This window comes from Hyla sarda, chromosome 1 (assembly GCF_029499605.1).
Source record: "Hyla sarda isolate aHylSar1 chromosome 1, aHylSar1.hap1, whole genome shotgun sequence".
In the NCBI taxonomy this organism is placed as follows: domain Eukaryota; kingdom Metazoa; phylum Chordata; class Amphibia; order Anura; family Hylidae; genus Hyla; species Hyla sarda.
In genome coordinates, this window is record NC_079189.1 from 365,613,417 (window position 1) to 365,632,003 (window position 18,587).

Consider the following 18,587-nt stretch of genomic DNA (forward strand, 5'->3'; position numbering starts at 1 on the left):
TTTTTTTCTCTCTTCTTTTTAAATTTTTTTTAGGTAGTACTACTACTTCCAGCATGGAACAGACTGTTCCATGATGCGAGTAGTAGTATCTGTACTATAGACATATCGCCCTGGCTTTCACTCCTGACATCCCATGCGATCGTCCATAATATAGCAGAGATGCGGAGCAGCTCTATACAGCGCTCACATCTCTGCACTATACTCCAGCCAGTGATGTGAATAGAAAATCACTCATTCCTATTTTCCGCCCAGACTGGCGATTGGCCAGATGGTTGCAGCCAATCACCGCTCTCAGAGGGAAAAATGAATGAGCAATGTTCTATTCACATCACTGGCTGGCGTATAGTGCAGAGAGGTGAGTGCTGTACAGAGCCGCTCCGCATCTCTGCTATATTATGGACGATCTCATCGGGTGTCAGGAGTGACATCCGCTTTGATCGTCCATAATATAGCAGAGATGCGGAGCGGCTCTATACAGCGCTCACATCTCTGCGCTATACTCCGGCCAGTGATGTAAATAGAACATCACTCACTCCTATTTTCCGCCCAGAGTAGCGATTGGCCGGATGGTTGCAGCCAATTACTGCTCTCAGAGGGAAAAATGAATGAGCGATGTTCTATTCACATCACTGGCCGGAGTATAATGCAGAGAGGTGAGTGCTGTATAGAGCCGCTCCGCATCTCTGCTATATTATGGACGATCTCATCGGGTGTCAGGAGTGACATCCACTGTTATCTGTCCTTAACTGAAAGTACTACTACTCCCAACATGGAACACACTCTGTTCCATGCTGGGAGCTGTAGTACCTGCATTAATAGACAGATCACAGCAAGTGTAACTTCTGACACCTGTTGCGATCTGGCTATTAATGCACTTACTACAGCTCCCAGCATGGAGCAGAGTGTGCTCCATGTTGGGAGTAGTAGTACTTGCAGTTAAGGACAGATCACAGCGGGTGTCACTCCTGATGCCTGCTGTGATCCTCCTGTATAATTTAGAGATGCGGCCGTCTGCTGTTCTATGGTCCCCTGCACTGCCGTATATATACACCTATTCATATTTCCCACAGAGAGTTGTGATTGGCTGGAATCATCTGGCCAATCACAGCTCTCTGTGGGAAATATAATTAGGTGTATATATACGGCAGTGCAGGGGACCATAGAAGAGCAGCCAGCCGCATCTTTAAATTATACAGGAGGATCGCAATGGACCCAGGTGATCTGTCAGTAAGTACAAGTACTACTACTTCCCATCATGGAACAGTGTGTTCTATGCTGGGAGTAGAAGTACTACCTAAAAAATGTTGAAAATTTAAAAACACACCCACACACTACTTTTTTATTATTGTTGGCTACATCACTACTGTATCTTTTTGATAATTTTTTTTATGGTACTCTCCGAAATTTTAATAAAAAAGGTTTCTCCATCACATTTTTGGATCACTAAAGTCCAAAAAAGAATAAAAACCGCCGGCAAAAACGCCAAAGTTAAATCCAACATGCGGTTTTTCTTGGTGTTTTTGCTGTCCCATAGACTTCTATGGGAGGAAAACGCCATGATTTCTGTGCAATAAATGCCAAACTAGAGTTTGTTGGGCGTTTTGAAAAAACAGCCTCTGAGCCCAAAATTTCTGAAAAACGCCAAAAGGATTTAAAAAACGTCAAACTGAAAAACGCCAAGTGGATCTGGCATTTTACAGTTTACTATTGATTTGCAGCTAACATCTGGATGCGGCATTTTTTGAGTGAAAAAACACTGCGGGAAAATTGGTTTTTTTTTTACGGCATTTTTGCAAAAAAACCTCAGTGGAATTACAGCCATAGACTTACATTACAATGTTGGTCTGGTTAGAAGCCATCTGGGTTAGCTGGATGGAATAGCACAGATCTTTGCACTATTCCATTTTGCTGGATCCAATAAGAATTTTTTTTTCCCTTTTTTTAAACATAGAACTCTGTGTATGACAGTTGCCACTCTGTACTTTTCTACCCCAACAGAGTAGCATAACTAAACAAAGCCCATAAACCTATGCTACTCCAGAAGGGATGCTTATATGACTTTAGTTTTGTTCAATGCTAGCAGCCTTTTCTAGCTTCTTTAGGATACAACTATGACTAGTCACTGCAGCCTAGCTGTATGGTGGTCAAAATCCTTCTAGAACTTATCAGCTGCTGTATGCTCCACAGGAAGTTCTTTTCTTTTAAAATTTATTTTATGTCTGACCACAGTGCTCTCTGCTGACACCTCTGTCTGTCTCAGAAACTGTCCAGAGAAGAAGAGGTTTGCTATGGGGATTAGCTCCTGCTCTAGACAGTTCTTGAGACAGACAGAGGTGTAAGCAGAGAGCACTGTGGTCAGACATACAGTCATGGCCGTAAATGTTGGCACTCCTGAGAGTTTTCTAGAAAATGAAGTATTTCTCACAGAAAATGATTGCAGTAACATGTGTTTTGCTATACACATGTTTATTCCCTTTGTGTGTATTGGAACTAAACCAAAAAAGGGAGGGAAAAAAGCAAATTGAACAAAATGTCACACAAAACTCCAAAAATGGGCTGGACAAAATTATTGGCACCCTTAACTTAATATTTGGTTGCACACCCTTTGGAAAAAGTAACTGAAATCAGTCGCTTCCTATAACCATCAACAGGCTTCTTACACCTCTCAGCCGGAATGTTGGACCACTCTTCCTTTGCAAACTGTTTCAGGTCTCTCTTATTGGAAGGGCGCCTTTTCCCAACAGCAATTTTAAGATCTCTCCACAGGTGTTCAATGGGATTTAGATCTGGACTCATTGCTGGCCAATTCAGAACTCTCCAGCGCTTTGTTGCCATCCATTTCTGGGTGCTTTTTGACGTATGTTTGGGGTCATTGTCCTGCTGCAAGACCCAAGCTCTCGGAAGCAAACCCAGCTTTCTGACACTGGGCTGTACAGTGCAACCCAAAATCCATTGGTAATCCTCAGATTTCATGATGGCTTGCACACATTCAAGGCACCCAGTGCCAGAGGCAGCAAAACAACCCCAAAACATCATTGAACTTCTACCATATTTCACTGTAGGTACTGTGTTCTTTCCTTTGTAGGCCTCATTCTGTTTTCGGTAAACAGTAGAATGATGCGCTTTACCTAAAAGTTCTGTCTTGGTCTCATCTGTCCACAAGACGTTTTCCCAGAAAGATTTTGGCTTACTCAAGTTCATTTTGGCAAAATGTAGTCTTGTTTTTTTATGTCTCTGTGTCAGCAGTGGGGTCCTCTTGGGTCTCCTGCCATATAGTTTCATTTCATTTAAATGTCGACGGATAGTTTGCGCTGACACTGATGATCCCATAGCCTGCAGGACAGCTTGAATATCTTTGGAACTTGTTTGGGGCTGCTTATCCACCATTCGGACTATCATGCGTTGACACCTTTCATCAATTTTTCACTTCCGTCCACGCCCAGGGAGATTAGCTACAGTGCCATGGGTTGCAAACTTCTTGATATTGTTGCGCACTGTGGACAAAGTCAAATCTAGATCTCTGGAGATGGACATGTGACCTTCAGATTGTTGATATTTGGTTCTCAGGTCCTCAGACTGTTCTCTTCTCCTCTTTCTGTTGTCCATGCTTAGTGTGGCACACACAGGCACACAATGCAAAGACTAAGTGAACTTCTCTCCTTTTTATCTGCTTTCAGGTGGGAGTTTTTTATTGCCCACACCTGTTACTTGCCCCAGGTGAGTTTAAAGGAGCATCACATGCTTGAAACAATCTTATTTATCCACAATTCTGAAAGGATGCAAATAATTTTGTCCAGACCATTTTTGGAGTTTGGTGTGACATTATGTCCAATTTGCATTTTTCCTCCCTTTGTGTTTGTTTAGTTCCAATATACTCAAAGGGAATAAACATGTGTACAGCAAAACATGTGAGTAATACTTCATTTTGTAGAAAAATTTCAGGGGCGCCAACATTTACGGCAAATTTAAAAAGAAAATAACTTCCTGTGGCTCATACAGCAGCTGAGAAGTACTGGAAGGATTAAGATTAAAATAGAAGTAATTTACAAATCTGTTAAAATTTTCCCTTTAACAGTGTTTTTCTACCCTAAGCTACAAACAACTTAACAACCGAGAAGAAAAAGAACATTATCAGTTAAGTGTCTCTCATATACTACGGTAAGCCAAAAGCGGTTATCCAGGAATAAAAAAAAAAAAAAATGAAGTAAATTTTTTTTTTTTTTACAAAAAACAGAGTCACTCTTGCTCTTAGGTTGTATGTGGTATTACAACTTGGCTCCATTCATTTTAATAAAACTGAGCTGTAATACCACACACACTATGGATTTTTTCAAGTGATCTCTTCCAATACCACACACAACCTACAGACTGGTGTGGTGCTGTTTTTGGATGAGATTGCCTTTGTTTCTCTAATCCTGGATAACCCCTTTAAGCGGGAAGGCTACAGTGTGTTTTTCCTTCTTCTCTTTTCAGCAATAACTTATAGGGCTGTAATAACTAATACTGATGACAAATTGCAGATCAATCTTTCAATGCAAACTATGGTCAATTGCACACCAGGATGTTTTGCATCTATCATTTTTTGTATTGCTTTAGTTTTTGAAGACAGTAATACAAAGCTTATGTTATTCTATGGGACTATTTACATGGGCATATAAAACATTGCATGTTTTATAAATGCAGCATGTGCTGCTTTAATACATTTTGCAGGTGGAAAATGCCCATTAAATTCTTTGCAGAGTAAAAATGGAGGCATATTTGATCCAAATTGCATCCATATTTTATCAGTATTTTCGTCCTTTTCCTATTTTGCAGCACAAAGCTGTGCTCCTCTGTGCAAACAGGGGGAGATTTATCCAAAGTTGAAAAGTTGCCTAGTTGCCCATAGCAACCAGTCAGCACGCTACTTTCATTTTTAACAAGGCCTCTGCAAAATAAAAAAAAGCGATCTGATTGGTTGCTATGGGCAACTAGGCAACTTTTCCTTTGCACTGGTTTTGATAAATCTCCCCCACTGTGTTCACCATGTGATGAGATATTTAAATAAATGTGTTATGTAGTAAAGCAAGTAAAGAAAGTAATAAAGTAGTTACAAACAAAATTTTGCACAAATGAGTATATGATTCCTATGAAAAATGAAGCTAACATGATAATGGAGATGAGAAGTATTAAGAAATATGTATATGCGTGAGATATGTATACATGGAGATGATTATATGGAGATATATTATAAGGTAGACTTACAGACAAAACCATTATTGTGGGCACTTTTGTGAGGCTTAGTTCACACCATCATTGCAGTCAGCTTGGGGGAGATTTATCAAAACCTGTCCAGAGGAAAAGTTGCCCAGTTGCCTATAACAACCAATCAGCTCGCTTCTTTCATTTTTAACAAGGCCTCTGCAAAATGAAAGAAGCGATCTGATTGGTTGTTATGGGCAACTGGGCAACTTTTCTTTTGCGCAGGTTTTGTTAAATTAAAGTTTTGGCTCAGCCTGAGAACCTTGGTTTGCAGCACTTTTCAGTCCAAGACAAACTCAAGAATGTTTGGAAAATTATCAGAATTTAGTCACAAGCTCACTATGCTTGGACCATTCAAATGAATAGGGCCTATGCCTGTCTGAACATGGATACGTTGGCATGTCAGTTTGACAGTTCCCATGCCTCAGAGGCACAAATCATAGGGTAACCCTAGCCAAAGTCTTATATCATTTGAAATTCAGGAGCTTTTTTTCTGTATTAGATTGGATAGAACACTATAAGCAATCTTCCCATGAAAGCATTTAAGAAAGAAGAACGCGACTGATGTATAGTTACTACATAATAAGTAGTTTTTGAGTAGAATAAATCTGCATTTCGTTATAGAGACTTAAAGGGATTGTACCCTTGTTAATGATGCACTTCCCCGTTAAAGGCCAATAATGAGCTACATGATGCCATCTAGAAATGATGATGCCTCTCCCCCTATGACATAATAGGTTCCCTTGTGATGTCAAAATGGTGTAGTACACTGGTTAAAGGGGTTGTGCAGCAAAAAGTAACTTATCCCCTATCCACAGGGTGAGTGATAAGTGACTGACTGGGGTGGGGTCTGACCGTTGGTACCCCCACAATCTCCTGAACAGACCCCAGTCTCTCTGAGAGGAGCGCCATTTCCTATGAGTGTGCCGAACAGACCCGAATGCTGTACTCAGGCATCTTTGGCACTCTCTAGAAATTAATAGAGTGCATGCTGTCCACAGAACGCACTCCTCTCAGAGCCGGGGCCCTTCAGGATCAGACACATATCCCTTATCATGTTGATAGGAGATAAGTTACTTTTCTCTGCACAACCCCTTTAAGGATGCTCAATAATGCACTTCCCCTGTAAGCATACATAGTAATACAGCAGGACTCACTGTCAATTGCTTCTGAAAGTCTCTTGTAAACTGTATTGATGATACTTTACACCACTTTTTCACAATGCGTGCTGCTAAACTCTTTGCTCAGCAAGAGCTTTCAATACATGGCTTCCTATAGAAGACAGTACTGAATGTCAAAACATGACTATATCTGATTGGGGCTGGGCATTTTATCTCCTAAAGAAGAAACCCAAGTATAATTAAATAAAAATAAGTAGAATATATTGGTGACCGTAAATGAATTCTCACACTTACATTAGGTAAAATATATTGCATTAATAGAATTATTTGTGAACCTTGTATTCCTCATACTATTCCATCTGGGAGAAGGTGTTAGTCCACCAGAGAAGGGTAAATGCCTGACAAAATGTCTCAAAAGGATCTAAGTCAAAATAAAAATAATACAGAATAAGAATAATGTAAGAAAAGGGACCAAGCTTACATAATGCCTTCTATTTAAGAAATTAAATATAGTCCCATACAGATGTCTCTCTTCTACGTCTGTATATATTTTCCAGAGAGCAGTCAAGAATGCTCTGCTTGGTCGATCTGTACCTTAATAACCCACAAAAAGCTTCTGTTTTCACCTCTCAGCACATTGGCTTCCCGCCTTTATTCCCTGTCGTCAATACCAGGTACATTGTGCCCTCTTTTCTTCTAAAGGTCTGCACAACCTGCTATGATGACCTAGATTAATGTCAGAGTTATTAGATGTTGACATTTCACAGGTTCTTGCCAGGAGATCTTGTCCTGCAGTAACTACGTGGAGCAGAGGAGGCCCAGACTACAATGTTAGCACTATATTCATTTCATTCAGATGTTTCTTTTGGAAACATCTTACTCTTGGTGTGCTGACTGCATACAGTATATACAGGTGTTTTATGGGATACTCAATCTCTCACGGTAAGACATGGTGTTCACATGCTTTAGCAAGGATTTTCTTTGCTGAGCGAAGCACTGCAGTGTGATGCAGTCATGTAAATATATCCGGATGTTGTGGTTCTGTAACAAACATGTTTATCTCGTAAAAGGGCTATTTTAAGAAGTGTTCTCTTCATAACGCCATGTTGTAAAACACGCAATACTTACACTTAGAAGTTTTCCTGGAGTCCTGAACAAATCTTAGCGCCTTACAAGATAGAAATCACCAATAAGATGCTACCCGGCTCTAGCTACCAGGCACCAGCGTTCATTGTTAATAGAAATTCTTTCATGTTGCATGAAACACTGCATTAGACACTTTTACTGTCTCAGCTGTCTCATCAGTTCTGCTTGAAACATTTCTATTCAGTTATCACCATGAATCCAGACGGCTGGAATAAAATAGGGCGTACTTCACCTTTTGGCTGGCTGTGAACCATGATAAGGCCAGTAGTTTGGCAACCAGGGGCTATACTTTCATGAATGGGTTGTCACAGTAGGAGCTGAGAGGTAATCATGTTGTGTCCTCTCCTGGCGAGTATGTCATGCAGGATTAAAGGAAAACTGTCAGATATTTTCTCCCTCACTATCCACAGGTACTGGTGGATAGTGCAGGAGACACTGATTAAAACGAGCTCTACCTTGCACGGATCCACTCGGCCGTTCGCCCGCAACTGTAGTTTTATTCTATGTGTATATCTTGCTGTAACTGGCACGGGCGGGGCTTCTGCAGGTTAACTGGCACTGATGTCAGCGCCGCTTATAAATATTCATGCCCCCTCCCTCCAGTTAGAGAGAGGGAGAACTGGAGGGCAAAGAGAGGGAGAACTGGAGGGAGGGGGGGGGGGATGAATATTCATAAGCGGTGCTGACGTCAGTGCCAGTTAACCTGCAGAAGCCCTGCCAATGCCAATTACAGCAAGATATACACATAGAATAAAACTAAGATTGCGGGCGAACGGCCAAGCGGATCCGGGCAAGGTAGGGCTTGTTTTAATCAGCGTTTCCCGCACTATCCACCAGTACTGTGGATAGTGCGGGAGAAAATATTTGACAGTCTTCCTTTAAGTAATATACTTGGAGTAATCTCCATTTTGATAACTTTTGGCACAGTGTCCTCTTATAACACTTTGTATCCTCATAATGCCATGTATATATCTCTATAGTAGGGATATTCGTGTATGGGACCTCATGCCAACCACATTGAACGTGATGTCAAGTTCCTTTTAATAAAGCATCATGAGCAACTGCATTTATTACCATCTAGTTTACTAATGCAGTGTAAACAAGCAAACATAATGCTCCTCACCAATGACTTTTACATTTTGTATGAGGTAAGGGTTTGTAAGTTAATTTAGTCCCCTGTTTAGATCTTTAGAGAGGAAGATCTAAAGGAGAGGAGATAGAGATGCTACTATTTTATGCTCTTATAGCTTATGAGAGTTGTGAAACTCTTAGCTGTGCTGTCAATATACTGTAAATGTCTCAGATGAGAGTACCCCATTATTTAAGTTCAATCTGACATGGTCCACCCCTAATATAAAGGGAAGCAGAGCATTTAGAACAATATCCCCTGGTGGGCCCAAGGAACCTTATTCCAACACTGAGCAAAAGAAATGTGTCTGGTGGGAGACCTTTATCTGAGTATACATTTAGATGATAGTTAGGTCCATAAATAGATCTTCATTTGTCACAAGCCTGCACAATATGGCCTGTCCTTGTAGAAATATCATTCAGATTCTGACTTGCAATGAATGGCCATTAATTTCAATGGGTTTTGCGATACTCAGGTCACAGGTTGGAAGCCCTGTTGAGTATTTGTACAAGGAATCTGTTAGCAAAGCCCTGTTTGTCAATAGGATAGCACAAATTGCTAAGGACATAAGCACCATTTCCTAGGTAATTTCTGCTCATCTAGAAGATTGCAGAAAATCCAAGCACAAAGAAGATACCGTACAAATGTGCACACTCAAAATGAGATAAGATAAATCAAATAATTTTATTGCAGAACAATTACAAAAAGACACAGACATTTAAAAACCCCTAAAAGGCTCAACACAGAGCCACCCTACAAGACAGGGAGGAAGCCAATGTGGCCTCCTCCTGGACTACCGTACTGTATGCAATGAAAAAGATGACCCACCCTCAAAACAGGGAACCACTAAGATGAATAAAGTACCTATACACACATATGGTAAACAATCCAAAAATACAAATATTAGTTGACACTGTATCTCTGACCACCATCTTGATATTTGACCTAATCATCTCTTAAGGGAAGCATTACTTTATTTCACTTCATGCATATACTTTTTTCCTTATTATATCTCTTTGATATGGTTTGATTTGCTTGTCACACAGTAATTTTTGTATTTTTGTATTGTTTACCATATGTGTGGCATTTTTTTAAATAAATGTAATTTTTCTTATTTAGGAGCGAAGTGTGGGATCTATACAGAATGTATATATGGTATAGATATTATTGATAGGGATAAACCAGGTATGCATTCTATATTCAAATATTATTCATGGCCTGTATCAGTGGACATTTTTAATGTTCTAATGGTTTATCTTGGGAAATGCTATAGCTACTATGCAGTGTTATGATAATTCTACTGTGCGATATTGGCATATAACTAGCTTGCCCCGTACTTTTATGTACTTAGAGCATCTGCATATATACATATGTTTTGTAATGAGATCTACTGTAAATCAAGATATTTTCATCAGAGAATGCATATTCGAATTAGAAGATTATATATACTTATTTTTATTGGATAATATGTAATATACCTACTGTATGTCACATGACCTACTGTGGGGACTCCCACTATCTTTACTGGCAGACATTGATACTACTAGAGTAAATGGATCAGGTGACTTGGTCACATGATTGCATGTATTGATGGTCAGCTGATTCAAACATGTGACCTAGGGTTGTTACATCATTACAGAAAGGTGCATCACCCACTTTCTGAGACCTTGTTGGTACCCTCCCCCATTCCCAGCTGGTAAGGATGATTACAAGCTGATTACAGACACCCACCATATAAAAGACAGCCCATATTGATGTTACACTACTGCACCCCAGAGGAAGTTGCCATGTAGGCAACAGAATGCGTGGGGACTTAGTGGACACCGTATCTCTGACCACCATCTTGATATTGGACCTAATCCTCTCTTCTATTGTTGGTATCTACTGCTTAAGGGCAGCATTACTTTATCTCACTTCATGCATATACTTATTTCCTTATTATGTCACTTTGATATGGTTTGATTTGCTTCTAACACAGTAATTTTGGCATTTTTTTTTATTGTTTACCATATGTGTATATAGGCACTTTATTCATCTTAGTGGTTCCCTGTTTTGAGTGTGGGTCATCTTTTTTATTGCATACAGTACGGTAGTCCAGGAGGAGGCCACATTGGCTTCCCCCCTGTCTTGTAGGGTGGCTCTGTGTTGAGCCTTTTAAGTGCTTTTAAATGTCTGTGTCTTTTTGTAATTGTTCTGCAATAAAATTATTTGATTTATATTATCTCATTTTGGGTGTGCACATTTGTATGGTATCTTCTTTATTCTTGGATTTTCTGTAGTATGTTTTGTATACCATTGTACCACCCCGCTTTACATATTAGGCTGAGCCACCCTTTTTTCTTTGTTGTCATGTAGAAGATTGCAACTCAACTCCAAAGAGGAATTAAGGAAATAGTCTTGCTAAATTTCCTTAGTGTGAACCAACCCTATGCCCAGAAATTCTCATAAAATTAGATAACTCATACTTATTCTAATTGAGAAACTAATACACGGAGAAAAAGATTATGTTGGAGATTTATTGTGCTGTCGTATCGTAAGATTCTCTTTGTTGCCCATAGAAACCAACCAAAGCCCAGTTTTTATTTTACCCGAGTTATTTGAGAAATGAAAGCTGAGCTGTGATTGGTTGCTATGGAAAACATTGTACTTTAGAGTAATGAAAACTCTTATTATTTTTTAGGAAAATCAAATATACTTGCTTCTTCCCTTATGTTCATGAAGTTGTAAAATGTCTTAAATAGCTGAATATGAGCTAAAAAATCATAAAGGATTTGCTTACGGTCTATCTGGTCAGCAAAGACTTCACCATAGATCATCCAATAAGGCATGTAAAAAATATTCTTAGCCAGTTTCCATGATGCTTCTTCACTGGGAAAGAGAATGGATTGTCTTGCCACACCAAAACTCATCAGCACCACCAACATGATAATGACAAAGTACATCATGTCTATCATCTGTACGGAATGAGAACAGAGAGAACATAGATAATGAAAAGTGGAGAAACAGAGCACAATAAACAAAACAATAAAATTAGAATGCACAGTACATTTTTATAAACATAAAGGGGTTTCTATACTTTAACACTTAATTTACTACAGGCAAAAAACAAAAACAAAAAAACCTTTACTACCCTGAACTCTATTTTAGCATCACTGTCACCACTGCTTCATGTGTTCCCCAATGAAAGTGCTGCAATGACATCCTATACATTGCGTGGCGCTGCATTAAATCACTGGCCACTTGCAATGCAGTGGGGTACCCACACCAAGTTCAGAGGTGAAGTGTTTTTCCTCTTTTTTATGCCAGGCCCAGTCTGTTGTAAAAGTCATTTAACTGTATATATTGCTAACAAGTCCATATACAACACCTGTCTATCTCCACCAATGGGTCTAGCGATCTAATTTACTTAGCATGTTCTCACACATTGAGGCTAGGGATGAGCAAATCGAATCTGAGGAATTGTTCCCAATTTCAGGAAAAATTTGATTTGCAACGAATGCGAATATCGCCGCGATTCGATTGCACGAATCGCTTCACTAAACTCCATTTAGTGTGGTCCAGGCTCCACGGCATCTAAAATGGCGGATCCACATGTGAGGACATGGCGCAAGGAATCCTGGAAAGGCGGGAACAAGGGTAGGCGAGATGACCCTGAATCATATGCAGCATGCAGTCTATCAGCAGCCTGTGATGTCACAGCCCTATATAATCGGCAGCCATCTTGCGGCCAGTCAGCCTTTTTTTTTTTTGCAGATAGAGAGAGACAGACAGCAGTGTGTGTTGCACAGAAAAGCTTTTTTTCCAGCAGAGATTCACCTCAAGCACAAATCCAGCCTAGAAGCACTGATAGGGAAGGGAGTGAGACTGAGAGAGTGCAATTTTGGGTGTAGTACACCGCCAGTCACATCAGCGTTCTATTGCAGAGAGGGACAGAGAGAAATGTTGCACAGAAAAGCTTTTTTCCAGCAGAGATTCACCTCAAGCCCAAATCCAGCCTAGAAGCACTGATAGGGAAGGGAGTGAGACTGAGAGTGCAATTTTGGGTGTAGTACACAGCGACTGTGTGCTGCAGCACTGGTGTGTGCAACAACTGAAAAGCTAATAGTAGCCAGGGTGAGCAGAGCACTAAAAGCATATTGTCCTCTATTAAGTGTAATCTCTGCGTACATCTAAGTGTTGTATAATTTTGTTCCTGTTAAAGTCTTAAGGGCTTAGATACTGTGAAAGGCCAGGCAAAAGCACACACCTGCTGGTGTTGTAGACAAATACTGTTTTAAGCGTACTGGAGCGCATTGTCCTCCCCTCATAAGTGCATACCACATACATACATCTAAGTGGTGTACTATTTTGTTCCTGTTAAAGTCTTAAGGGCCTACATACTGTGAAAGGCCAGGCAAACGTACACACTTGCTGGTGCTGTAGACAAATACGAGAGACCTGAGCTCCCGGTATCAGCTAGCAGTCGTGTCTCTACCAGCAACCCATCTGCTGTTATTGATTGGTTAACACGGTCATCCACTTGATCACAAGTGACATCTGACACCCTCAGTCAACAGTCGGGGGGTTCCTCAGATACAACCCTCAGTTGGCATAGCCCGGGACAGTCCCTGTCCTCCCATTGCCTCTGTCCTATGCTGTTCCCTCCCCCTCGGAAGTATCTTATGCTGTGGGTTCAGCTCCACTATTTAGTTAGGACAATCTACTAGAGGACAGTCAGCAGCTACTGCCCAGCCAAGAAGATGTGGAGACAATCGCCGCTTCCTCTGCTAGCAGACACAACTCGATGATGATGAAGCCGATCGCACTTGGGAGCCAGGTGCATAAGGGGCTTCATCATCAACAGGAGAAGAGGGTTGCAGGTTGCCCGTGAGGCAGCAGCTGAGCCAGCAAGGTCGTAGCATGGTTGACAGTCAGCATGGTGGCAGAAGTGGAAAGTCTAGATTCAAATGTGCCCGGGGTAGACCACCTGCTTAGCGGCAGCCTACCTTCCTGAAAGGTAGTAAACAGGGGTTCCTGGAGTCGGCGGCAGTAGCAGTCAATCAGTGCGGACTGTTGGTGGGAAAATCAGCTACTCGGCGGTGTGGCAGTTTATCATCAAACATCCGGAGGATGTTAACCTAGCCACATGCAAGATGTGTCAGCAGAAGGTGAAGCGTGGCCAGGGTCCCAATGTTGGCACCACAGCCCTGCGTCAACATATGCAGCGGCCAGGGAGAACCATGGCTCCGATGTGGTCCAGCCTGCTGCATCACCCAGTGGCACGCCGCTCCCTGTTTAAGCCAGTGAAAGCTCCACCACCTCAGCCGAAGGGAGCTGTGTGTCATACCCATCTTTTGTCGCTCAAGATGCACCTGCTCCTCCTACTTCGAGTCAGTCATTTCGCCAGCAATCCATCGGCGAAGCCATGTCCAAGAGACAACAGTATGCGCCCATTCATCCAACAGCGCTGAAGCTGAACGTGCTCCTGTCCAAATTGCTGGTGCTGCAGTCCAAGTGGTGGACTCTGAACCTTTCAGAGAACTGATGGCTTGTGCCGAGCCGAGGTGGAGAGTCCCAAGCTGTCATTTCTTTGCGAAGAATGCAGTACCAGCCCTGCACAATTTTGTGGAACAGAAGGTCGTCCAGTCCTTGAGTCTGTCGGTGTGTACCAAAGTGCATGGCAGTGCCGTCACCTGGAGCTGCATCTACAGTCAGGGACAATACATGTCCTTTACTTCCCACTGTGTGAATGTGGTTCCTGCACAGTCACAAACAACTTGGACAGGTCACGCGGCTTCAGACTCCACGCTCTCAGGCTGTTGGTTCTGTGGCAGTGTGCGACTCCGCATCCTCATCCTCCACTGTGTCCTCAGCCTCCACTGCACAGACAAGTTTCAGTGCCCCTCCAGCATACCATATGTGCAGGGAACAGCAGGGTCACACTGTTCTTCACATGGTTTGCCTTGGCGAACTGAGTCACACAAGAAATCGAATCATGGCTTACTCCACGAAAACTGGAAATGGAAACCCTGGTGACCGACAATGGGAAGAACATCTTGTCTACGCTGCGGCAAGGAAGCCTGAGACATGCACCCTGCATGGCACACGTGTTCAGTCTAAATGTCAAGCGATTCCTAAAGCGGTTCCTAAAGTGTTTGCATACACTTCAGCCACTCATACACCGCAAAGCACACCCTCCCTGAGCTGCAGCGTCAGAACAGGATCCCCCAACATATTCTGATTTGCGACATTTCCACACGTTAGAATTCCACGCTCCATATGTTGGACTGACTATAAGTCTATAAGTACTATACCCCGTGGCATCCTGTTTCGGCAGGATGCCAAACCGGTTTTACTGGTTCCTTGGTGACAACCTGGTTAACGCCTAGTTGTTTGCCGGGAACACTTTCGGTCCCTGAGTAGCTTCGGCGAAAGGGGACATCGTACCTGGAACCTTGCAGGTGCCTTTTGGCCCAGAGGCGAAGGGTTTGGTTTGTTGGGGGGCCTCTCTCCTTTCGGAGAAGGGCTTGCGATAGACCGCATCCTTGTGCATGTTTTTTTGTGTGAACACTTGCACTTTTTACTTGCACTTGGGTGATTTGAGAGCACGTACCTCGGCTTTCAATAAAAAAAAAATATAAGTCTATAAGTACAGAGAAAAGCCATCACTGATTTCTTGACGATCCAAACGGATAGGGGGACTCCCCTGTGTAACTTCAATGTGAGCCAGTGGTAGCTCATACATGACACCTGCCATTTACTCAGGCACTTTGAGGAAGCCACATTATTAGTCAGTCGCCAGGATTATGAGATGAACAACGTGATTCCACTGCTCCATCTACTACAACACGTGTTGGAAACAATGGCTGGTCAGGACACTGGAGACATGGCGCCTACATCTCACGGCCACATGAGCGCTGTGGGGGCTGAACTGGAGGAGGAGGGGGGGGGGCACAGTGTAGGTTTCACAAGATGGGCGGTTTTTCTAGTTATCTGGCAGGAGAGGAGGAGCAGGAGCAGCTAGAAGAGCTAGAGGGTTATGAGGAAGGCGAGACAGGGGACCCAGACACACCTTGACAGTATGCAGTGGAGATGGAGGCAGGAAGTCCCTCCGAGTCACTTGCACAAATGGCACGATGCATGCTCACTTGTTTGCGTAGTGACTGCCGAATTGTTACCATTGAAGTGACTTCTGGCTCTCCACCTTATTGGACCCTCGCTACCGGCGCAAAATGTGGGCCCTTTTTACACCCACTGTACCTGTGTTTACATGTATTTAGTATTTCTGTTTCCTTCTAGGCCAGTACCCAGATCACTCGGTGGAGAGTGCTTGCTGGCTAGGAGTTTATTTGGCTTTTTTTTGGCATGCTTAGAGTGGGGTGTATAGTGTGTTCTTTGTTCTGTGTCCAGTGTGAACAGTGTTCTATATTTCCTGACCAGTTTAGTGTTTGACATTCAATTCATCTGTTCATCCCCTCCATCTCCTGGATTTGTCTGCTGTATACTTCTTCCCATATCTAGTCTTGTTCATTTATTCATTTCTGGCATTTATCTTGATTCTGGTTTGTGAACTGTATGTTAATGGCTATATCCTGCTTTGTTGGTATTTATATCCTGCCTAGTTTGTATTTAGATATCTGTTCCGGTTATTGTATTCCCGTTATGTTCCTGACCTGTTCCACGAATGTTGCATTATCATTGTGTCAGGGACCTTTTATATAAAATTTGAGGTAACCTGTTGCAAACAGAGAAGATATAGAAGTGTAATGCAGATGTTTCCTGTTCTGATTTGAGACCAGGATCCCTGGAATTTGAATCAGTAGTAACCAAACTAAAGACTTTACTGTGTTTTATTCCATCTAAAATAATTATCTGCTGAGCCGATGTTATTAGAATATGTGCCATCAGGGACATGTATAACGCATATGAACCCCATAGCAAAATAAAGCAAAATAGGGGACCTACACAGATGCTACTTTATGCCATCGCATCCTTTGTTTCCAAGATGGGAGGGTCAAGAGCCTGTTGATTTACTCGTCCCTTCCTATCACTATGAATGAGTGGGTTTCCTACATGTTGATCTGTTTCCTTTCATGACCTTCATTGCTGTTGAATGGGCTGCCTCTTGTAAGAATGCTCTTGTTTGAAAGAATTTTTCCCACTGAAATAGCAGATGTCAGTCATCATCAGTGTTTATTGATGGACTCTTAACTTCATAGAACTGATTTGTATAAAAAAAAAAAAAAGCTATTGAAAGGTCAGCAATAAATCTGTAGCTGCTTTCAGTTTTCAGTCAAAGCATCAGGAAAATCAATGTTATTAACCATGAAGAATAGATACTGACATAGCACGCCTTATGCTGAACCAAGTGTCTTCACATTTGTTTCTTTGACAAAGCCTACTTTCTCTTTTTTCCTTTATCCACACAGTCATACTTGTTAAATGGTGTGATATTAGCACTGTGTTCAAAAGACTGGCAGAACTTGTGTAGTGTAATGTGTGGGCTCTGATGACTGTGTTAGAGATGTGTGGGATCTCACAGTGATACAGTTTATGTAGGATGTAGAACTTGATGTCACGAGTTGAGAAACTAGAATCTGTGAAAGCAAATAGTAGGTCCACTGAAGTTATAGATCCCCTGCACAACTTTACGTAGAACATAGGCCATTACAGTACATATCAAAGCACTACACTTTTCTTCCTAACTACTTTATCATATAGGGGGAGATTTATCAAGGTATTTAGAGCTCTTTTTTTGCTAAGCAAAAAAATGACAAAAGAGCTTACCAAAGAAAATTTTAGTTTTCACTTTGCAGTGGTCAGGGATTTATCAAGTGCGAAAGTCGCAAAAAGAGTCACAACCGCCTCCAAAGCAGCGTAAATGTAAGCCAGCCGGGACCTGGCTTACAAAACTTGCTTTGGAGAGCGGGATTTAATATTTTCCGAGATCACGGCTCTGGTGGGAAATATGAAATCACGGCTGCATAAAGTAGCCCAGGCCCCTGCCACCGCTCATTTCCCCCCATCCGCCGCTGCTCATCTCCCCCTTCCACCGCCGCCCATCTCCCCCCGGCCGCCACTCATCTCACCCTGCTGCCGCCGTCACTTTCCCCAGCACATCTCGCACCCGCACTGCCTATTGCAGAACTACAACTCCCTGCATGCCCTTACAGGACCTGCTGGGAGTTGTAGTTGTGGGGGGTGGTTGATGCAGGCCAGTGGCCAGGGCAGCGGAGCCGGCCAGGCGGCACCCAGAAATATGAAAATACACTGTAATTTCATATTTCCCGCGCGGTGCCATGATATTTCTGAGAGCCCTCTGCTGCCCCGGACACCGGCCTGCATCAACCGCCCGCCACAACTACAACTTCCAGCATGTCCTCACTGTAAGGGAATGCTGGGAGTTGTAGTCTTGCAACAGGTAGTGCAGGTACGAGATGAACAGTGGTACTGGGGCAAGAAAAATGGTCGTAGCAGGGGGAGATGAGCAGCAGAAGGAGATGAGCGGCAGTGGCAGGGGGAGATGAGGGGCAGCGGCAGGGGGGAGATGAGCGGCAGATGGGGGAGATGTGCGGTGGCGGCGGCAGGTGGAGATGAGCGGAGGCAGGGGGAGATGAACGCTGGCGGCAGGGTAACATGTGCGGCGGCGGGTTAAGATTATGGGGGAGGGATGAGATGAGGGGCCGGGGCAGAAGAGGGCTCCTAGAAATATGAAACTACACTGTAGTTTCATATTTCACGGGCGGTGCCCTGATTGGCCGAGGGAAATTACAATGTAGTTTCATATTTCTGGGAGCTGGCCGGCTCCGCTGCCCCAGCCACCGGCCTGTATCAACCACCTGCCCAAGAGTTGCAACTACAACTCCCAGCATGTCCTCACTGTAGAGGCATGCTGGGAGTTGTAGTCTTGCAACAGCTAGCGGGCTGGTGATAAATGCGGCTGGCATTTTAACAACAGGGTGCCTCTAGAT

General features: G+C 42.8%; 1 protein-coding gene across 11 annotated transcripts in view; it reads right to left on the reverse strand.

Moving 5' to 3' along the window:
• Window positions 1-18,587, reverse strand: part of TRPM3 (transient receptor potential cation channel subfamily M member 3) — a 714,607-nt gene that overhangs the window by 59,562 nt on the left and 636,458 nt on the right. For all 11 annotated transcript variants that reach the window (XM_056523079.1, XM_056523077.1, XM_056523078.1 and 8 more), the window contains one exon: window positions 11,417-11,591. In XM_056523079.1, coding sequence (XP_056379054.1) covers window positions 11,417-11,591 — 175 coding nt within the window. The remainder of the gene's footprint in view (window positions 1-11,416; window positions 11,592-18,587) is intronic.